The sequence below is a fragment of the Phoca vitulina genome, unplaced genomic scaffold, assembly GCF_004348235.1.
Source record: "Phoca vitulina isolate PV1807 unplaced genomic scaffold, GSC_HSeal_1.0 scaffold36, whole genome shotgun sequence".
Lineage (NCBI taxonomy): Eukaryota > Metazoa > Chordata > Mammalia > Carnivora > Phocidae > Phoca > Phoca vitulina.
In genome coordinates, this window is record NW_022589739.1 from 10897060 (window position 1) to 10913836 (window position 16777).

Consider the following 16777-nt stretch of genomic DNA (forward strand, 5'->3'; position numbering starts at 1 on the left):
TGGGAGGATGGGTTAGCCTGGTGATGGGTATTGAGGAGGGCACGTTCTGCATGGAGCACTGGGTGTTATGCACAAACAATGAATCATGGAACACTATATCTAAAACTAATGATGTAATGTATGGGGATTAACATAACAATAAAAAAATTAAAAAAAAAAAAGAGTCTCTTATGGTTTGTCTCAGGATAGCTTTCTATTAATGATGAGGTAATGAACTATTAATTGAGCTGGATGAACTATTAGTTAATAATACTTAAAATAACAATACAAATAAAGCTATATTTGCAAAGCACTTATTATATACTAAGCACTGTATGTATATATTATATGATATATATTTTTATATATTGTATGTATTATAGATAAATTATAGATGTTCTGTATATATTATGTCCTATATATCATAGAATATAACTATAATACATATTCTTATACACATGTTAAGGGGAAAATGCAAGTGGATGCTGAGAAAAGTCTTATTTGGATGGTAGATTCAGATAAGTTATCACATTTCCCCTAATCAGTTTTTCTTGACAGTGGGTTATTGGAAGGTATTGAGTAATAGGTGGAAGAAAGTGGGGTGGGTATTACCGTATATTTCTAAAAAAAGAAATCAAAGGTGGGTTTGAGTAGGGCGTATATTTAAATAAATTGGGACATAGATGATAATAGCACAGTGATACCTGGAAGATGTAGGGAAGAGGATAGGGTGAATATAAGAACAATTGATAGATACAGAAAGAGATTAAGTTGAGGTCAAGTTGAGAACTTTTATTTAGATTCCTGGGCAAGATGCAAAAACATCTGTTTAGCCCCTTCCCAAATCTGCTTGGTCCTCACTCCGTAAATAATGGGAATGAGCATAGGTGGGATGACCACATAGAGGTTGGCCAGGAGGATATGGACATAATGTGGGATGCGTCTCCCACCAAAACTGTAGGCAAAGACAGAGAAGAGGGCAGGGATGTAGAAGAGTAGGATGGCACAGACATGGGAGCCATACGTGCTCAGGGCCTTGGACCGGGCATTTTGAGAAGGGAGGCGGAAGACAGCTCAGAGGATGGGAATGTAGAAACAGTGGTAAGGATGATGTCCAGGCCTGTGGAGAGTAGAGCAGTTGCCAAGCCATACCAGACACTGATGGAGGTATCAGAACAGGACAGATGGGCGAGGCCCATGCGCTCACAAAAAGTGTGTGCAATGATGTTGATCTGGCAATAGTGCAGGCACTTGAGAAGAAAGATGGATGGGAACATGATGATGAAGCTGCGGGTGAGGGTGGCAGCTCTGATCTTCCCAATGACTGTGCTCGTGAGGATTGTGGCATATCGCAGAGGGGAGCAGACGGCCACAAAGTGGTCAAAGGCCATGGCCAGCAGGACTGCAGAGTCAGCCACAAAGAGGAAGTGGATGAAGAACATCTGGGTGAGGCAACCATCAAAGGAAATGTGGCTAGAACCTAGCCAGAAGTTGGCCAGTGCTGTGGGCATCATGGAAGTGGAGAGCAAGATACCAGCACTGGCCAACATGGACAGGACTATGTACATGGGCTCATGCAGGCCTGGCTGGGAGAGGATGAGACAAATTAAAATGCCATTGCCTGCCAGGGCTGCTACATACATGGTGCAGAAGGGGATGGAGAGCCAGATGTGCAGGTGCTCCAGCCCAGGGATGCCAATGAGGAGGCAGCCTGCCTGCGAGTGTCAGAGTCATTCACAGCAGCTGTGCTGCTGGCAGGTGAAAGGGCCATGGTTTTCTTCACCTGTGCCAAAGGGGAGCCATAGCTTCAGACTTTGTATACACCAGCAGAATGCACAGAAATGTTTGCAAACAACCACAAGGTCTGCACACACGTACAGGTCCCACAACCACTATGGGCTCTGAACAGCCGTATTCTCTTTAGACAATGACACACAGACTCTGCACAAAGTGCACGGTTGTAGACCCTGCCCACAGAAAGGGCCTGTGTTCCCATTCAGAGGCTTTTGATATAGTTCTGGGACTTTCATAGGGCTCAAAAACATCGCCAGACCCACTAAGTACAGTGCCACAGGATCTGAAAAGGACAGGAATAGCTAGAACAGCAAAAACAATCTCTATTATCTCTATAGGTATGTGAACTGTAATGAGCTCTGCAAAAGCCCCAGGCTCTGCACAGAAGGGCTACAGTCCCACACCACAGAGCAATTGCCTCTGCTTGGCAGACCATGTGGAAGAGTAGGATTGGGGGCAGTGGGCACCGCAGACAATGCATCCCTTCCCCCCCCATCACAGATGCTCCGACAAGTACGGAGGCAGTGAAGGCAGCCGTGGCATTTAGAAAGAGCACTGGACATTATGTGGGAAAACAACAACAACAACCTGGGTCTGCTCTGTCAACTAGACTGTGTGATTTCGGACAACTCACTGTCTTTTCTAAGTAACATTTTTCTGATCTTTAAAATGAGCATAATTGTTGTCCTGTTGGTATATTATATTAAGTTTTGTCTTTGGAAACCTTATTAAACGGTGTGGTGCCTCCTGAGTCACCCATCTGTCTCTGAAGTGTGGTGCTGTCACCAGGAACAAGAAGGAAGGCGTGGAATAATGCTTCAGAGGGTGAGGTCCTCAGACCAGCATCATCAGCATCATCAACATCGTCAGGGAACCTGGAGATTCCTGAACCCTACCACAGATCTAATGAATCAGAAGCGGGGCTTGGAGGCAGCAACCTACTTTTTAGCAAGGCCACCAGCTGACTCTGATGCATGCTAAAGTTTGTGAGCCCCTGAGACCAGAGCTTTTTACCTTTCTTTCTATCCAGTCTAGATGTCCATCCCTTCTTCCAGGATCAATAGCTTCTAAGTTCCAATTGGTTTCTGCAGCATTCTCCCTGGAAATGCTCAGACTTCCACTAAATCTAAACAGTGTTATCCTCGGCTCATAGGGTCAGGATGTGGAGAAAATGACGACCATGCAAATAGTCTTTACTACCTATAGACCCCTCAGTCCTATCCAATTATCTTCACAATGAACATATAACTTTTACCACTGTCCAAATTCCTGTTCCTCTATCAACAGAACTTTCCTCCTGTAGAACCCAGACTTCAGTTTTGTCAGGAGCCAACTCCTCATATTATTATTCCACTCTCGTAAATTTATCTTATCTCTGCACCCATTCTGCTCTCCTTTCCTCCAGTCTTAGAGAAAGTCGTGTGAATGTTTCTCCCGTGTTTCAGTGATTCCTTTATCAGAGCTGGAATATATTTGACTTAACCTAGGCTTAAAAAAGCTCCTTCAAGTTATTTTATTTGTTTATTTAGAGACAATGTAAATCAATTGTAATTTTCTGTACTAACAACAAACAACTTTTTAAAGTTTAAATTTAAATTTTATTAAATTTTAAAGGTTCCCTTATAATATAAACATAAAAATGTACAAAATATGTGTTAAAAAAATCACATATTTAAAAATAAATGTAACTGAAATTTGCAAAGCCTCTACATTGAGGACTATAAAATACGCTGAGATTTTTTAGAACATAAATAGATGGAGATGTACACCATGTACACAAGTCAGAGGATCCAAATGATTGTTAAGATATCAATTTTCTCGAAATAAATCTGTAGTTTGTTTTTTAAATTTAATTTTTTGAATAACTGGCAAATAAAAAATTGCATATATTTAAGGTAAACAATGTGGTGATTTAGAATATGCATGCATTTGTGAAATTATTGCCACAATCAAGTTAAATAACTTAACATCCATCACCTCACATAGTTACTTTTGTGTGTATGTGGTCTTAAACTGTTTTTAAAACCAACTGGATAAACACACACATACACATAATCCCTGCATGTGTGCATATATATATGCATATGTGTGTAAGTATGTAAGTATGTCTAAAAGAATAATTTCCCCATCTATTCTCTGAATCCTCTTTTTTTCCTACCTACCTAGGGACTTTGTTCTGTCAATTACTCCTCTCTTCTATATCTTCAGTTTCTTCCAATTTCTTGGATCTTCTTTCTTGGATCTTTTGTATTTATAAACATTCAAGTCTTTAGAACCTTGAAAACAAAAAATAACAACAGCTCTCATAAAAATATCTTATTCTACTAACCTGTTCCACTACTTACTGTTCTTTCTTCTTTCCTTCAAAGTCAGTCCTTCCATAAACACCTCTTTAGGTTTTGATTTCTTTATCCTCCACTGGTTCTTCTCCTGTCTCCTGACCTTGCTTTCCCGTCCTCATCAAGGCTTACTCTGTCCCAGCAGGATGATTTACTGTTGGTATTTCCTCTGGGCTGTCTGCAAGCTCGCCTCACCGTCCACTCACCCTGACTAATCTGGTCCACAGCCTGGGCTTCATTTAGTGCCCATGTGCTAATACCTCCCAAATCTGTATTTGTCATCTACATGGTTTTCCAGGCTTTAGATCCGCTTATCTGAACACCACCCCCACCCCCCACCTAGTCTGCAGTCCTTCCAGTCTCTAAACCAGCCTCCATATATAAATAAATTATGTTTCCTAAAGATAATTTTGAGCACAGTACTTATTTGTTTACAGATAATAATTTCCCTCTGCCTGAAGGACTCATGCAAATATATTTCCCACTTCCTCTGCTAAAACTGGATCAAATGCTTGTCTCTGAACCTGTTCTTCTTCTGTGGTCTTTTATACATTCTGCTTCTCCTACCTTCATCCTCACTTTTATCTACCCAGTTTATATTTCTCATTCAGGAAGACTTTCCTCATCCCCTGAGGTGGGGCTGTGTGCTCCCTCTAGGCACCTACCTTCCCCTGCAAGTACCCATGTCTCTCTAACACTGACCACACTGAAATCTTCTCAGCCCCAATATATCGTGAGCTCCTTAAGGGTCAGGGCTGTGTCTTATTCACTAGTGTCTGGGATAGAGTTGACATGTGGTGAACATTAAGAAAGATGAAATAATAGGTAAGTCTCCACTCACACAGCCACATAAGTTCACACTGTCAGGGGCACACACTCATACCAAAAAAACCATGGGTTTGTAATCACAGACCCTTTGTTCTCACACCTTCTTCTAGTCTTAGCCCATGCCGTTGCTGCACCCATTCTTCCCCCCCAGCATCACTCATCATGCTCATCCTCCACTATGTGCTCCCACCTTCCTGGGTCCCTTCGGCCCCTGAATCAACTTTTCTTCTCTGGCCTCAGTTCTCCTTCTACATAATCAACCTCCAAGGCAGCCTTTGTTCACAGTAGCTCCCTATTGCTAATCCATGGGACTTGTGTTTTCACTCCAGTTGAGGCACCATTGATGTTGCTGCACCCCCAAACTAAGGAATATCCCTAAGAGCTCCACTTACAGTTTTCTCTCTGGCAGCCCCTGTTTTCAGAACTCCCACTCCTTCTATGCCTAATTCTCTTGCACTCTAGTTCTTGCTTTTCTCAGCTTTGGGAAAACTATCAAAAAAATGTTCCTTCTATTTCCTATTTCCACCTGTTTTTGAGTCCTTTACCTGACTGTTCCATCCAGGAACTTTATCCTTTATAAATGGCCCCCAACTGCAGTAGAATAACATTTTCCCCATTGTTTCTCGATGTCTGAGGATAGAGCCTGTGTGCCATTTATGATTTGAGCATCCTCCTGACAAGCCAAGGATCATCACTTATCAATCTCCCATCCTCATCTGTATAAAAAAGACCCTTTATAAAAAGTGACCCTTCCAATTGCTCTTCTCCCGTCGCACTCCGCAGGAGAACACAATTCCCTCTGGTAACCTAGTCCACTCTTCCCCTTCACCCTTCACCCTCTTCGAATGTTGCTAAGAGCTGTCTGCTTATTTTTTACCCATTCCCCATCCATTCCCCCATATTAATACCCTCCTCTCCATCCTGAAAATATATGACCCAGACTTACCTCCCTGAGGCCACCTTCTCAGATTCACAGGTTTTTGATTCAACCTTTCTTGCACAGCTCAGCCTTCCTCAATATATAGACTTGGATCTAGGGCCTTGCTTCATATGGTCTTTGCTCCTCTTCTCCTTCAGGGATAAGGATTCTCCTCCCTTTGTGGGTCCTTTCCTCCCTTAGTTTCAAATCCCTCCCCTGCCATTTGGGCCAATATATTTCTGTTCAACACAGGACCTAAGGCATGCAGGAGATGCTCTGGCATAGAGCCAGAGGAGAGAAATCTATTGATAGACATTCTGAGAACCTAAGGGGTGTGGGGCAGTTGTGGTCAGCACCAATCAGATGCTCTTACTTAGCCTGAGAGTTTCCACTGAACTTGTTTTTGCATCTCCCGTCTCAACACTAGTTCTCTAGTTCTCTTCCATGCCTTCAATCCCACTCTCTCTCCTCTCTTCCTCTCATCCTTTTGTCTTCCCTAAAGCATTTTCCTCTTGGGCTTCTTTCATTCATCATCTGCTTAGTGTCTGTCTTCAAACCTCTGCTCCTTTTTTACCTTAATGCTCTCTCTTCACCACTTCATTGCCCCTAAAAATCAATTGCATTCATATGTCATCCTGAAGGAAAAGATATATAAAGACTATTGTCCCTGTCTTGCTCATTTAAAAATTCAAGCCAAAATTGGTCCCTTCTTTGGTAAGCATTTCAGGTCTACAGGTAAGGGGATCATGTTCTCTTACCATGAGTGGCTACCAGTAATTAAATAAAAGAGTGGGTGTAAAGCGCTATGGGAATCCAGAGGCTAGAAAAATAATTCTGCCTGGTAAAGTTAGGGGTGGTTCCAGACAGTGTCCAATTGCAATTGAGACTGAGTGTACATGTGTGTTTATGATTTTACTGTGAATGCCAAATGAGACAATCAATGAATGTGAAAGAACTTACAGGTTTCCATCAATTTAAGTACCTATTCTTGCACTAGCACCACACTTTCTTGATTACTGTTGCTTTATAATAAGTTTTAAAATCAGGAATTATCACAGCAACTTTTTCCTAGAAACATCGCCAAAGGCAAGGGAAGCAAGGGCAAAAATGAACTCTTGGGACTTCATCGAGATAAAAAGCTTTTGCACAGCAAAAGAAACAGTCAACAAAACCAAAAGACAACTGACAGAATGGGAGAAGATATTTGCAAATGACATATCAGATAAAGGGCTAGTATCCAAAATCTATAAAGAACTTATCAAACTCAACACCCAAAGAACAAATGATCCAATGAAGAAATGGGCAGAAGACATGAACAGACATTTTTCCAAAGAAGGCATCCAAATGGTCAACAGACACATGAAAAAGTGCTCAACATCATTCAGCATCAGGGAAATCCAAATCAAAACCTCAATGAGATACCACCTCACACCAATCAGAATGGCTAAAATTAATAAGTCAGGAAACGACAGATGTTGGTGGGGATGCGGAGAAAGGGGAACCCTCCTATGCTGTTGGTGGGAATGCAAGCTGGTGCAGCCACTCTGGAAAACAGTGTGGAGGTTCCTCAAAAAGTTGAAAATAGAGCTACCATACGATCCAGCAATTGCACTACTGGGTATTTACCCCAGAGATACAAATGTAGTGATCTGAAGGGGTATGTGTACCCTGATGTTTATAGCAGCAATATGCACAATAGCCAAACTATGGAAAGAGCCAAGATGTCCATCAATAGATGAATGGATAAAGAAGAGGTGGTATATATATACAATGGAATATTATGCAGCCATCAAAAGGAATGAGATCTTGCCATTTGCAACCACGTGGATGGAACTGGAGGGTATTATGCTGAGCGAAATAAGTCAATCAGAGAAAGACATGTATCATATGATCTCACTGATATGAGGAATTCTTAATCTCAGGAAACAAACTGAGGGTTGCTGGAGTGGTGGGGGGTGGGAGGGATGGGGTGGCTGGGTGATAGACATTGGGGAGGGTATGTGCTATGGTGAGCGCTGTGAATTGGGTAAGACTGTTGACTCACAGACCTGTACCTCTGAAACAAATAATACATTATATGTTAAAAAAAAAAAAGAAGATAGCAGGAAGGGAAAAATGAAGGGGGGGAAATCGGAGGGGGAGACGAACCGTGAGAGACTATGGACTCTGAGAAATAAACTGAGGGTTCTAGAGGGGAGGGGGGTGGGGGGATGGGTTAGCTGGTGATGGGTATTAAAGAGGGCACATACTGAATGGAGCACTGGGTGTTATACACAAACAATGAATCATGGAACACTACATCAAAAACTAATGATGTAATGTATGGTGATTAACATAACATAATAAAATAAAAGAATAAAAAAAGAAGAAAATCAGGAATTATGAGTCCTCCTATTTTACTCTTCTTTTTTAGAATTGATTTGACTATTCTGTATCCTTGTGACTCTATATGGATTTTAGAATCAGTTTGTTAATTTCTACGAAGAAGTTGGCTGTGATTCTGATAAGGATTGTGTTGAATCTGTAGATCAGTTTAAGAAGTATTGTCATCTTCACAATGTTGAGTTTTCCAATCCACGAACATGGGATAGTTTCCCATTTATTATGCACAGCACATCTTTAATTTTTTTCAATGATATTTTCTATTTTTCAGAGTATAAAATTTATACTTCTTAAATTTATTCCTACGTATTTTATTCTTTGTGGTGTTCTTATGAATTGAAACATTTTACTAATTTGTTACCAGATTGTTCATTACAAATGAATAGAAATATAAGCAATTTTTGTATATTGACCTTAAATATTGTGTATTGATCTGCAACCTTGCTGAACTCATTTATAGTTCTAATAGTTTCTTATTTTTATTTTTAATGGATTCCTTAGGATTTTCTATATCAAGATCATGTCATCTATAATTTGAGATAATTTAACTTATTCTCTTCCAATCTAGATGCCTTTTATTTTTTATTCTTGCCTAATTTCCTTGGCTAGAACCTCCAGTACACTGTTGAGTAAAAGTGGCAAGAGCAGACATCTTGTCTTGTTCTTGATCTTAGGGAGAAATCATCCAATCTTTCACCATCAAGTATGATGTTAGCTGGGAGCTTTACATAGATACCCTTTATTGAGTTGAGGGAGTTCCCTTCTATCCTAGTTTGTTGAGTGTCATCTTCATTTCTGAAGAAGAGTTTTGTCGGGTATAGAATTCTTTGTTGAGATTTTTTTTTTTCAGCACTTCATATGTTATTCCACTGCCTTCTCACCTCCATGGTTTATGATGACTTATCAGCTCTCAGTCCTATTAACAATTCCTTGTACATAATGAGTCACTTGTCTCGATGTTTTCAATGCTCTGTCTTTGGCTTTCAGCAATTTCATTATGGTGTGTCTAGTTGTGGATCTCTTTGTATTTGTCCTACCTGAAAATAATTGAGCTTCTTGGATGTGTAGATTCATTCAAAAATTACATTTAGGAAGTTTTTTTGCCATTATTTCTTTAATTTTTTTTTTTTTTTTTTGAGATACAGAGAGAGAGTGCACAAGTGGGAGGGAGGAGCAGAGAGAGGAACAGAGGGAGAGGGAGAAGCAGACTCCCTGCTGAGCAGGGAGTCTGATGCTGGGCTTGATCCCAGGACCCTGAGATCATGACCTGAGCCAAAGGCAGATGCTTAACTGACTGAGCCACCCAGGCACCCCCATTATTTCTTTAAATATTCTTTCTGCATTGTTCCCTCTTTCCTTTCTTTCTAGGATTGCCATTATGTATCACATGTTGGTACATTTGATGGTGTTTCACATGTCTCTGAGGCTCTGTTCATTTTTTATTACTTTTTCAAGTTTTAGTTCCTCAGACTTGATGACCTCAATTGACCTATCTTTTCATTTGCTGATTCTTTCTTCCGCTAGTTCAAATTTGCCTTTGAGCCTCTTTCAGTCTGGTTATTATACTTTTCAACTCTGTATTTATATTTGTTTTCTTTTTCTTTTCTTTTTTATAATTCTAATTCTATAGACATGGTTTGTTTTAGCTCTTTGAACATATTTAAAATAGCTGATTTAAAGTCTTTGTATAGTAATTCAAACATCTGGGCTTTTCAAGAATAGTTTCTGTTGATTATTCTTTTTCTGGTCTATGAGCTATATATTTTATGTCTTTGCATGCCTCATATTTTTTTTGTTTAAACTGGGCTGTGGTTTAAACTGTGGTAACTCTGGGAATTGAATTTTCCCTTATTCCTAGGGTATGCTCTTGTTGCTAATTGTTGTAGTTGCTCTTTGTTTAATCACTTTCTTGAACTAATTCTGTAAAGTTTATATGCTTTGTCTCATGTGGTCACTGAAGTCTCTACTCAGTTATCTTAGAGGTCAGCTAATGATTGGACAGAGATTTTCATAAATACCAAGAACAATAAATCACCCAGTCTTTACTGAGGGACTCTGTGCATTTTAGAGCACATAGTCACTACTCAGCCATGCAGTTCACAACCCTGCTTTAGCCTTCATTTCCTGCTTTTGCAGAACCTGAAGGTCAGCAAGAGGTGAGAACTTAGGACATTCTCGGGCCTTTCCCAAGCATGCTCACAGCCCTCACATGTCTCTGAGCTTCTATATTCACAGAGATATGCCAGTCTTTTTCAGAGCTTCTACAGATATCTCATTCTACAACTTTAACTTTTCAGTTTTTTTTGGTTCGTTTATTGTTTACCACAATGGTCTCCATTGTCTCAGACAGCCACAAAATTAAAACACTTGCCTGCTTTGTTTTCAATAAATGTCTCCTTTCCCCAGAAAGCTTTTAGTACTGTACAAGCTCTGATCAGCTGTGTAAGTCAGGTCTTCCGGGGAACTACCAGACAGGTCGGATAATGACAGTTCTTTGGGAATGAGGATTTGAATGAGCTCCATTTCCATTTTTCTTCCCCAGTGGCTGTCAAACTTCCCTGGGAATGTAAGCTGTTATTTTTAAGGCTCTACATAGCTGGAGAGAGGAGAATAGTTTTCAGACAACTTAAAACTCCACAAAGCTCTTTGTTCTTACCTTGACTGAACAGTTTTTCTTGAATAAATGCTCTGCAGGTGGCTGCAAGCCTATAGTTAACTTCCAGAATTATACACAAGTTGACTCTAACAATTTTTCTAGTTTTTTTCATAGCTTTTATGGAGGGCAAACTGTTGAAGGTCTTTACTCATCCATTTTTACTGATGTCATCTCCTTAATATGGTTGTCTTAATATTAAAATGAGATCAAAATTTCAGGACATGTTGATACAATCCTTGTCATAAGTCTTCACAGACTTTCTTTTCATTATTAAAATAATGATAAATGATGTTCAAATAGCACTAACCATTCGGCCCTCTGTCCTAAGGTGGGATTCTTCAATTCTCCAGTAGCATCTAGGCCCCAAGCAGGTGCTGTTCTTCCAGTGATGAAGATTAGACAAAATAAAAACAAATAGAAGCAAACAAACAAACTAATATACAGATGTAGTCTCACTAGCGAAACTCTAAAAGGACTAGCTTTGTGCCATTTCACACAAGGGAGCTGATCTGACCCCTTTATGTACATGATTGCATCCCTTAGGGAGAAACTGTGAACCTATAGTAAACTTTCATCATAAATTTTACCTCATTTGGAACACCATGGGGGAGAATTTCCCCCCATTTTATAATAGAGATATAGAAAATAAAACAACATCCAAGCAAAAAAAATTTAAAAAGCATTCTTAAACATACGTGCACAAATGTTCTTGAGTTGGCTTAAAGCAGTTTCAAAAACCAATTGTCTCTTTCTTTCCAGTTCCTTGTTTTTATGTTTTATCATTTAAAAAGGGGGGGGGGTGTTTCATATTTTAAGAAAATATGTAAAATATATAGAAGAAAATATAGGAAAATAAATTTATGACAACTGGATAAGAACTTATTTCTTATTAGAACTCAAAAAGCACAAATCATAAAGTTAACGCTTGACCATTGTGATTATATCTACATAGAAGATGTCTGTATACGCAAATATAAAATAAGTGAAATGATAAGCATCAGCCTTAAAGCAGTTTTTGAATAATAGGAAAATAACTATGAGGCAATCCTATAAATAAATAAATAAATAAATAAATGACAAAAAAAGACAAAAATTGAAAGAGAAAATGGGTCAAATAAAATAGGTAGGCAAATAAAGACAAGGACAAGGACACCTGTATGTATAATATATATTTGAGAATATATTTGCAGTGAATTCTGTGATTTGGCTTTTTAAATCTCCATTTAACATTCCTTTTTTTGAAAAGTTTAGAAAACTAAAGAATATATTTTTCTCTGAATCACTTGCATCTACACATCTGAATGAAATTTAACTTTCTTCAATTGGATGGACTCTTAAAGATTTAACAGAGAGAAGTAAGTCAGAAATCATGATTTCCCTCTTCCTCTTTTTTTTTTCAAAAAAGTTCAAAGAGAAAGTTTTTTGTTTATCTGTTTGTTTATTTATCTGCCGCACTCTTCCGGTATGATTAGAATGTGGACGTGATAGCCCTCGGTGGTGGTGTTGTTGGTGACTCCTTGATTCTAACTTGATTCTAACCCAGGATGTAGGTTATAGAGGTTTTTCTGCAGCTTTCTGGGAACTGAGAATCACCTGTGGTAACGTTCGTGGCAGAAGCGTTAGCTTCTTGATTCTGGTGTTTTTAAAGTTGTGACCCCCGATATAGTAGCTGCCCTAGTAAAATATTGATCTGACAGTCATTGCTGTGTTCTTGGAAACCGTTCCTTCAATTCTGTCAAATACTTTTTTGTATACATAAAATTAGTATCATTCTCCATAGTTTCTGTGCCTAATAACAGTCATATGATTTTATATGTACATTGTGTGAGAACACTCTTTCCCCTATATCCAAACACTTACTGTTTATTCAATAATATTTGTTATTGAGTGCTTACTGGTAATAACTGAACGGATATAGTCATTGTTCTCATGGAAATTATATTCCAGTGGAGATAGATAGATAATAATAAGTAAATAAATAAGTGAATCCGTAATATGACAGGTTGTGATAAGTGAAATGAAGAAAAATAAAGTAAGGTAATGGGATTGAGAATGATGGGGGTGCAGATAGGTTTTATTTTACATATGGTCAGTCAGGAGTGAGGTCATATCAGATACCTGACTAAGAGGAAGGAAGCAAACATTCAGAGTTCTGGTTGAAGATTATCCCTAGCGGAGGTACAATTAAGAGTAAGAGCCTAGAGACATGAAGTTGATTGGTGTATCTGAAAAATAGGAAGTGATATATCATGACTGGAAAATTGGTGGGGGTAAGTGATTGGGTGGGGAAGAGACCACATCATTCAGGGGCTTCAGTAAGTCATGCAGTCCAAATTTTACATTTTATTCTTAGTGAGCTAGAAAAGCATAGTAAGAGGTCTTTAAAAATTTTTTAAATTTTGAAATAATTATAAATTCATGGAAGTTCACACAGAAATGTACTGGGAAATCTCATGCATCTTTATTCCAGCCTCTCCCAATGTTGACGTCTTAAATATCTATCATACAGTATCAAAACCAAGAAGTTGACATTGGTACAGTCCATAGAGCTCATTCCAATTCCACCATTTGTACATGCACTCATCTGTGTCTGTATGTATAACTCTAGGCAATTTTATTACGTGTGTTGCCTTGCCAAATTACCAGCAAAATCATGATATTCAAATGTAACATCACCACAAGATTCCCTCATTTTATTCTTTTATAGCCATGACTATACTTTCCCTCTTCCTAACCCTTGACAACCACGACTCTAGTCTTCACCTCTGTAATTGTATTATTTTACCAATGTTTCATAAAGGGAATTATGCAGTATGTATTCTTTTGACAATGCCTTTTCACTCTGCATAATTTCTTTGTCGTTCATCCAAGTTGTTGCCTGTGCCAACAGTTAGTTTCTGTTTGTTGCTATGTAGTATTCCATGATAGAGACACACCACAGTTTGTTTGACAATTCACTTTTTGAAGGATATTTGTGCAGTTTTCAGTTTGGGGCTATTATGAATAAAGCTTTATAAACATCCAACTATAAGTTCATGCATGAAAATATCTCTATTTCTCTGGGATAAATGCTCAGTAGTGCAATTCCTGGGTCATATGGTAAGTCTATTTTTAGTTTTGAAAAGAACTGCCAAACTATTTTCTGTAGTGTTGTCAGAAAGATTTTGAAGTGAGAAATTATATGTTATGGCTTACATGTTTAGAAATATTACTGGCTTTTCTATGGTAAGTAAACTGAAGAGAGACCATATAAGAAGCTATTACAATTTTCCAGATGAGAGATTATGGCCATATGGACCAGAGACAGAGAATTAGAGGTTTTGAAAATAAATTTTGAATGCACTTTGATAGCAGAGCTAAAAGGATTTAATGATGATCACACAAGTGATATAAGAGAAAGAATCAAGAATGATTCCAAGGTTACTGGTCTCAGCAACTGGAATAAAAGAGTTGCCATTTACAGTGATAAAGATGGTTTAAGGAGAAGGAAGAGTCTGATTTTGGACATGCTTAGCTTGAAATGGTTATCCAGCATTAGGTAGAAGTGCTGAGAAAACAGTTGAATCTAGGAATCTGAAACATAAATTTAGAAGTCATGAGTGAATAAATGGTGCTTAAAACACACACACACACACACACACACACACACACACATACACTTTGTGGAGTAAAAGTAGAGAGAGAAAAGCTGAAGACAGAGTACTGGAATAATAAAAGATTCAGAAAAAGGAAAGACAGAGGACCTAGAAAGGGAGAAGATAAGGATCAGCCAATGAAGTAGAAGAAGAAACAGGAGAAAATATAAAAATCGAGATATGAAAAGAAGAAAAAATTAAATTAGGTGGAAGCGTTCATAGTTTTCAAATGCTGGTGATGTGTTGAGTAGATTGAAGACTGAGAATTGCCCATGAGACTGGGCATTATGGAGGTCACTGGGTACCAGAAAGAGGGCAATTTCAGTGGGTGGTAGAGACTGGAGAGTGTTTATGAGAGAATGGGAGGAGAGAAGTGGAAACTATAATGAGGGGAGTATTTTTTCTCATATTCTTAGGAATTGTTGTAAGAGAAAAGAAATGCCAGTGATTTTTAAAAACATTATCTTGTATCCCATTACTGTAATAAACTCTTATCTTAGTAGTATCTGGTACAGAAAACTTACAAAGACTGTACAGAGATTTCCTATAATTAATAATATGATATCACTAATATCTTACACTAGTATGGTACATTTGTTATAATCAATATACCAATATTGACATATTATTATTAATGAAGGTAAAGCGATATCAACAGAAGTTCATTTCAGATATAATTTATATCAGAAAGATTTACTTCTGTTTACAGTATATTTGCAGTATGCCAATATATAACTAAGATTATTTGTACAGAAAAAAAGATGATGATATAATGATAGGCGATATATACATACATATATATTCTTTATTATATACAAGAGCTAATAATAATAGTTAAACATCTTTTGAGCATTTACTATATGTTTTGTAGGTTCAGGAAATAACTCATGTTTGTTAGAGCTATAACTCAACACTACTTATTGTGATATAGCATTCTAGAATGGTATATATCTTTTCATTTTCAACAAATCATTTTATAATTAAATTTATTTGTTCCAACGAATCATAATCTTGATGGCTTAATAAAGAGGACAGCTGATGGTAAAGATAGTTTCTCTTTCTGTGAGTCATTGTTTCTTAAGTATATTTTGTTTACCTCGTTTTACGCTCAGAGTATGATATATTTATTCTATATTCCCAAATTGTCTATGTTAAGAACTGCGAAGAGTCTGAAATTTTCTTCTACTTGCAAGCTAACAAGTTACTTTGCCACAGTTTCATGGTGGCTGGTAGAAGACACAGGAATTCTGGGTCAGAGACAAAGGACAATTTAGTACATGCAGCCATAGCAGATTTCTCTAGTTTTAACTGATGTTCTTTTTCTGTCCCAGAGTCCTGTCCTGGAAACCTCATTATATTTAGTTGTCATGTCTCCTTAGGCTGTTCTTGAATGGAACAGTTTAGTTTTAAAATGTTTCCATGTGTGGGGCGCCTGGGTGGCTCAGATGGTTAAGCATCTGCCTTCGGCTCGGGTCATGATCCCAGAGTCCAGGGATCGAGCCCCGCATCGGGCTCCCTGCTCAAGTGGGGAGCCTGCTTCTCCCTCTCCCTCTGCCGTGCTCTCTGGCTCTATCTCTCTGTCAAATAAATAAATAAAACCTTAAAAAAAAATAAAAAAATAAAATAAAATGTTTCCATGTGTTACTATTTTACTTTGATTTTTAGAAATGGAGTTTTTGTGTATGTTATGTGTTTTTATTTTAAAATGTTAAACTTAGTTGTTTATATTGTTGGAATGGGTGGGGTTGGTGTCACCTTGTGCTCAATTCAATTTTTTGTTCTGGAATTCCCACTTTGACTGGTTGAGATGAAAGAAAGTCAATTTCATGTAAGTTGCCTAAAGATCTGCAAGAACTCAGGGACACAGCAGAGTCAAAAGAATATATTTTTAGGGGAGGAGGAGGTTAGTTTACCCATTTTTATTTGCCACAATTGATACACCAAGCTAGTCAGCATACAACAACCTTTAATACTCTGGACTGTTTTCCCTTGAGATATTCTGAACTTGATACTTTTATCTGATTTAGTAAAATGGAAAGCTTAGTTAGCACCACAAAATTGCAATGTATCTTCAGCTCTTTCTGCAATAAGCAAAGCTTGCTTTGTTTTACCAAACAATTCAAACGTGAAAGGTCTCTGTAAGACACTGAGACCTGTGGTAGGTTTTTGTTTTTTTTTTTGGCAATACAGTAACAGAATCAATAATATGAAAAGAAAATAAGGGAAGTGAGAGAAAAAGTGGTTT

At 38.1% G+C, this 16777-nt stretch overlaps 1 protein-coding gene across 1 annotated transcript; it reads right to left on the minus strand.

The window, feature by feature from the left end:
- Positions 1-771: 771 nt before the first annotated feature.
- LOC116646247 (olfactory receptor 52B6) lies at positions 772-10764 on the minus strand. Its single transcript, XM_032426838.1, is given in 4 exon segments — positions 772-1073; positions 1076-1696; positions 1699-1784; positions 10667-10764. Coding segments are annotated over 4 exon segments (1107 nt in total).
- Between the last annotated feature and the right edge of the window lie 6013 nt (positions 10765-16777).